This window comes from Apteryx rowi, unplaced genomic scaffold (assembly GCF_003343035.1).
Source record: "Apteryx rowi isolate R43461 unplaced genomic scaffold, aptRow1 scaffold_159, whole genome shotgun sequence".
Classification (NCBI taxonomy): Eukaryota; Metazoa; Chordata; class Aves; order Apterygiformes; family Apterygidae; genus Apteryx; species Apteryx rowi.
The window spans coordinates 111,846-117,845 of NW_020447852.1; the positions used below are offsets into that span (position 1 = coordinate 111,846).

The 6,000-nt window shown below is 40.8% G+C and overlaps 1 protein-coding gene across 8 annotated transcripts in view; it reads right to left on the reverse strand.

Moving 5' to 3' along the window:
* Positions 1 to 6,000, reverse strand: part of CDKAL1 (CDK5 regulatory subunit associated protein 1 like 1) — a 104,199-nt gene that overhangs the window by 88,890 nt on the left and 9,309 nt on the right. For all 8 annotated transcript variants that reach the window (XM_026059524.1, XM_026059521.1, XM_026059522.1 and 5 more), the window contains 2 exons: positions 3,659 to 3,825; positions 1,335 to 1,447 (listed from right to left, as the gene is read on the reverse strand). In XM_026059524.1, coding sequence (XP_025915309.1) covers positions 1,335 to 1,447; positions 3,659 to 3,825 — 280 coding nt within the window. The remainder of the gene's footprint in view (positions 1 to 1,334; positions 1,448 to 3,658; positions 3,826 to 6,000) is intronic.

The following is a 6,000-nucleotide window of genomic DNA, read 5'->3' on the forward strand; positions in this document are numbered from 1 at the left end:
GGAGAAATAATGTGGCCAGCATAACCCCAAGTCTTTTTTTCTTTGAGGAGGTAGGAAGAAGGTTGGAGGAAGAGGAGTGTTTTAAACTCTTCACAGAAAAGGAGAAATACTATTTTCAGTTCTTTTGAATCTACAGGATACAATCCCATACCATTCCACCTCCATCATATTCACCATCCCTTCAAAAACAAAGGAGTTATTCAAGTGGAGTAATTCAACTCCGCTCCAGCAGCAAACACCTCATTAAATGACAAAATACTCCCTCTCTATCCCACTTGGGTTCCATTGACACAATCAGATCACCAGTTAGATTCCGCCTGGGAATTGAAATCTCTTCCCTTCACTCTCTTTCAGACTTTTCAATTAGGTTCAACAAGCAGAACCCCCACAAAAAGCACTGCATTCTACATGAGGTCTATTAGGTGGCTGCCCTGCCAGAAGAACATAACTGTTCTGAAACCACTCATCTTCTAAACTATCATTCTACTTAGTCCCAGGAAAACACTTCACTTCCTCAACCTCAAATCAGAAGCATCATAATACAGGATGGTGACAGGATACCATTCTTCTCCAGTGAAGATGGAAACAGTACTTCCCTCTTGGGTCTTAAGTTGCCAAAGCAGCAGCACAATTCGATAAGAAACGAGGTTGTCTTTTTGTCACTGAAGAAGAGTTCCCTGTTTACATATCACAGAGAAACTGTCCACTCAGTAAGAAAACAAAGAGGGAGACAGGTAATATTCCCAAAGTTGATCAACTATATCACCCCCCCCCAACATGATGATTTGCTGCAAGCAAATTTTTTAATACTATAGATGGTAGTGCCTGGAAGAAGTTTCCTGAAGATGGATTTTACAACAGAAACACATGCAAACATTTATTTTAAAACTTGCCATTCAAGATTCCAGAGGGAATGTGTTTTCTCTAGTGTTTGTAAAAATAAAAATAAGCCAAGAATTTCCTAATGATTGAAATTGTAGTCAAAGGATGTTAAAGACCCAAATAACACACAAGTTTAACTTAGCTTTTAGAACTGCATTAGAATTCACTTTAATTTAAGAAGTCATACTAGAACTGATTAAGTTTATCCATAGGTGTCAACCTGATGTCTTAGATCAGAAGTGCATCGTGGTTTTTGTCCATACACTCATTTCACAACACTAAGTAACTTGTGAATAACATTTTCTACTTACACTAAACTAACATGCAGAGAAAGAGATCAAATGGGGATTTAACAAAATGTATTTCAGATTAAAAAAAAATTGATGAAAGCTTGAAAGTTCTGAACATTCACCCAGCAGAACTGAATTACGCGACGTGGCTTATATTTTTACCTGTAATTTTGTATCCATAGGCAGCTAGCTGTCCAGCCATATATTCACCATCCGAATTATTGTGAGAACATCCCCATGTACGAATCCAGATTTTCTGAGCACCGGGAATAATGCTGTTAAGTAAAATGAATTAAGAAGGCAAATGAAAGACAAACAAGCTTCATCTTTCAGCCCCCTGGAGAGACCCAATTAATTGTAATTCTTCAAATACATAATAAGCAATACAAACAGTAATAACCCCAAAACAGATAGGGAAGAAAGTTGTGATTATGTGATTTTAGTACAGTGGTAAGAAAAGAGCTTTAGAAGGGGAAGGTACAAGGGCAGCAGGATAAGAGAAGATTCAGTACACTGTAGTTATGTAAAAAAAAATTACTAAAACTCTAGCTTTCTGAAAATTATTATATCATTAACAAACGACCTCCAAGTGACTGCAATGAAACCAGGCCATCTGCAAACAAACTGTTAGAGCTAAATCGAAACCTTTTGATATTATTGCACCCATGCAGTGTAGCTCCCTCCTTATGAGTCTCCTTTTTGAATCCTTAACTAAAGCCAGCCACCAACTGCAGTAACGTCTGAGAGCTCACACTCCAACCTTTCACAGCTACAGAGGCAGCACAACAGATTTGTACTGCTGAGCTAGAGAGCGCAACAGTTTAAAAACCAACAAGAAAAATATTCTACAAGAAGCTCCCATTGAAACTTCCAGAATAACTGTGCCAATGAGCTAAAGATGCCAGTACAAGAATGCCAAATCGGGCAATTTCTTTTGCCCTGTCCACACTTTTTTTGTTTTAAAGGATATTTCCCCTAGCTAGAAATAAGAATCTGTTGACAGAAGACTAAAGATTGTTAAGCAGATGTGCGTAAACATGCAGTGTTTAGGTCTCCTATTGCCTAAATGACACGCATTCAATGCTTTTTGTTGGAGCAAAACTGCTAAAATATAGCCAATGTATTTGGGGCATTTTTATGGGGAATCACACTTCCAATGAAACTAATACTACAAAGACCTCTTTATAATAAAGTCTTTTGTTACATATAAAATTTCTTTTAAACAACACAAACTCCAAAATTGATTTTTTCTGTGCATTCCAGACATACTTTCTTTTTATTTTTCTAATGAGAGAAAATTTTATATACCAACTTGAAATTAATAGGGAACAAAAACCTAGATCTCTGAACCTCAGTAGAAACCAGAATCAATAACTGAGTTCAGCTATACTTAATCAATTCCACTGCAGCAGAAAGTCGAGTGTTATGTTTGTCACAAAAACAAACAAACAAAAAAAAAATGGAAAGACATGTTCCCTAGTTATTGCATACTATTTCCACTGAAGAAAAACAATGCTTTCAAAAGAAGTTTCACTATACCACTTGCAGCATGTACAAACAAAAAGTACAGTTCCATTAGGATTGTCAACTTCTTAGCAACTCTCTCTCCAATTGTTTCCAGTTATTACAAGTTTGGGGGYTTTTTTTGTTTTTAAACAGAAAAGTGCTTTTCAATTTTAAAGATACCAAGAGGGGGGTTGTTTTATTTCACCTCTTATATGTGGTGATTATTCTGAATTACTCCAGACCTTTGCTAAAAGGCTGAAGCTGAAGTTTACTACTTGCATAGTATCCACCTTCTCCAAGACGACCAAAAAACATTTCAGACACTTTCTTAAATTTGGGCTTGATTAAACAGTTAAGTCTTAGAATGGGTACAGGGTTCTTTCTAAGCGATACAAAGCATCTATTCTGACCACATTCAAGTTTCCAATTTCAGGTTCAATTTTAATACTAACAGACTTAATTTCTTCCCCAGATCCCCTCTCTTCCCAGAGAGAAAAATGTACTTTTCAAAGACAAAATTGGCTCAAATATGTATTGCGAAACAGGCATCAATATCGTCACTCTCAGAATTTTGTTTTTATTTCTCATCCCACACCTCCAAAAAGGCACTCCAGGACTGCACTTTGAAGAGCTCAGCTTCCACTTATGTACTAAAGATGAAGCACACAGTTTTTCAGAAGTGCTTTACACTACAAGCTTTCTCTAAAAAGTAACAGGAGCTATTTTTCCAGTCTGATTACTTCATTAATCAGTATCTTAAATCATAACTGATCTCTACACAAAGTTTGTCTAGAACAAGTAACGTTTTTTTATTATTACTCAGTCATCACTATATTTTATAGACACTATTTTATCAATTTTTAACTTCTATTCAGATTTTACATTATGAGGTAATAAGAAGTTCCACCTTATTTTTAGAAGTTGATAGCACACATGAGATTTGAGAGAAGAAGCAAGAATAGGTTGATTGAAGAATTTACCTGTCACTTGGGGGATCATCATCTGTCTGGATATTTTTGTGTGAACTGCGTTTCCGCACTTTTGGAAAAACATTCTTTCTCACAGACTGTCGCTCATGTGGTTTCAAATCTTGTGCTGACACAATATCCTCAATATCTTCAAGCACTGAATCACAGGCAGCAGGCATCTTGAAGAAGTATTAGAAAAGACTGATGTTAGCAAGCATTGGAATAGTCAGATGTAATTCAAAATCAGGAATCAGATATGTTTCTACATATACCTGCAGTATATCATACACAGGAGGAATATCCAGCATATAAGGACAAACAACTGTCTAGAAATATTTCCTAATGCTCTCTTCCCCTAAGATCCCTCAAACAGGGACAGGGAGAGAGCTACAAACCATGCAGATTTTTCAGATCGTCTGCCCAGGCCATCTTCCGACTGAAAAACCCTGCAGCTTCTCTGACACCACATACCCAAGATACAAGTGTTCTTTATCATATTAGGCATCATAGTGAAATAATGCATTTATGTTATATGATGGATATACTTCCGCTTACGTTACAGGAGAAGAATGGGAAATACAGCATTCAAGAGCCTACCCTGGAGGCTGCATGGCCCTTTGATCTGTGTGCTTGAAACAGATGCACAGCAGTTCACTGCGCCAAAGTGCATATGAAAACAAAATAAACTATTCCTAGAATTCCTGACCCCACAGGACTTTCATTTGTGTCGTTTCATCCACCAGGACAGCAAAATCAGAATTTCTGTACTCGGGTACAAAATGTTAAATGACTATACCTAGCTAATATAACATACAAGAAGAACATTAAAACCTAATTCTGCTTTCCTAAAGAGAGTAAGTAGGTAGGAACTTTGATATATTTTTCCTCATCTGTGAAAAGATTTTTTTTATACACGCACACATATACACACACCCCAACATGTATACACCCCCGTACCCAGACACACTCCCAACCACACATGCAGACACACACACACATATGCACAGATGCACCCCCAGACACATATACATAAAGACACATGTACACACATGAACACGTATTCACACCCTCCACACCCAGACACACACTCACATGTTAATACACTCACACCCACACACATGTATATATACCCACAGGCACATATGCACACACGCATGTGCACACACACACACCACCCCCAGCCCTGCACCCAGACCCCCCCAGACCCACATGTACATTAATACAAACACACATATACATGCACAGATGTGCCCCCGAAGCACTCACCCCCCCACACACTTCCCTCATGCATACACCCCGTACACCCAGAAACACATACACACCCTGACCTGCACCCACACACATGCACCCCCACGTGCCCACCGACGCGCAGATAGAGACATCCCCATATGCACACATGCACCCATATGCACACACACAGTTATATACAGACATCCCCATATCTGCACAAACACACAGACACACACACTTGCATCCCTCACGCATCCACACTCCCATGCACCCAGGCACACACAAGCACACACACACACACCTGCACACCCACACCCCCAATCCCTCCCCTAGACACCCACCCACCTGGACACCCCCACCAACACACCCACACACATATATACATAGACACTCACACACACACACACACCCCTACTCCCACCCAGACACATGCACATGCACCCACACATCCGCACACATGCACACACACATATGTACACACCCCCACCCAGACACAGACATGGACAAATACATACACACGGACACACATATACACCCATCCACCCACCACTGACACACTCCCACAGGGACCCAAGCATGTGCACACTCTCGCAAACTCTCATTACACACACACACACACTCCCCCCACACCCAAAATCCCACACACACCAACCCACCTGCCCATACCCCCACCTGCCCCCCTATACACACCTCCCACACACATCCACACCCCGCATACACCCACTCACCTCACCTTTACATGCACAGGCACACCTACACACACCCTCACCCAAACACCCACACACACATGCACACTCAGACATCCCCCTACACACACACCCCTACACATCCAGATACACATATACACACCCAGACACCGCCACCCAGACACACGTGCACACTCACACTCCACACACTCGCCCCCTATACACCTCTCCAAACACACACACCCCATACACACACAGATCCCCCCATACACGCACACACACCCCCATGTGCACCCCATACATATACACATCCACATACACACACACCCATACACACATCCCCCCATACCTTTAGCCACACACCTCAGGCGCATGCACACACAGCCCCTACCACACATGCACACACACACCCATACATACACACTCCCACACCCACCC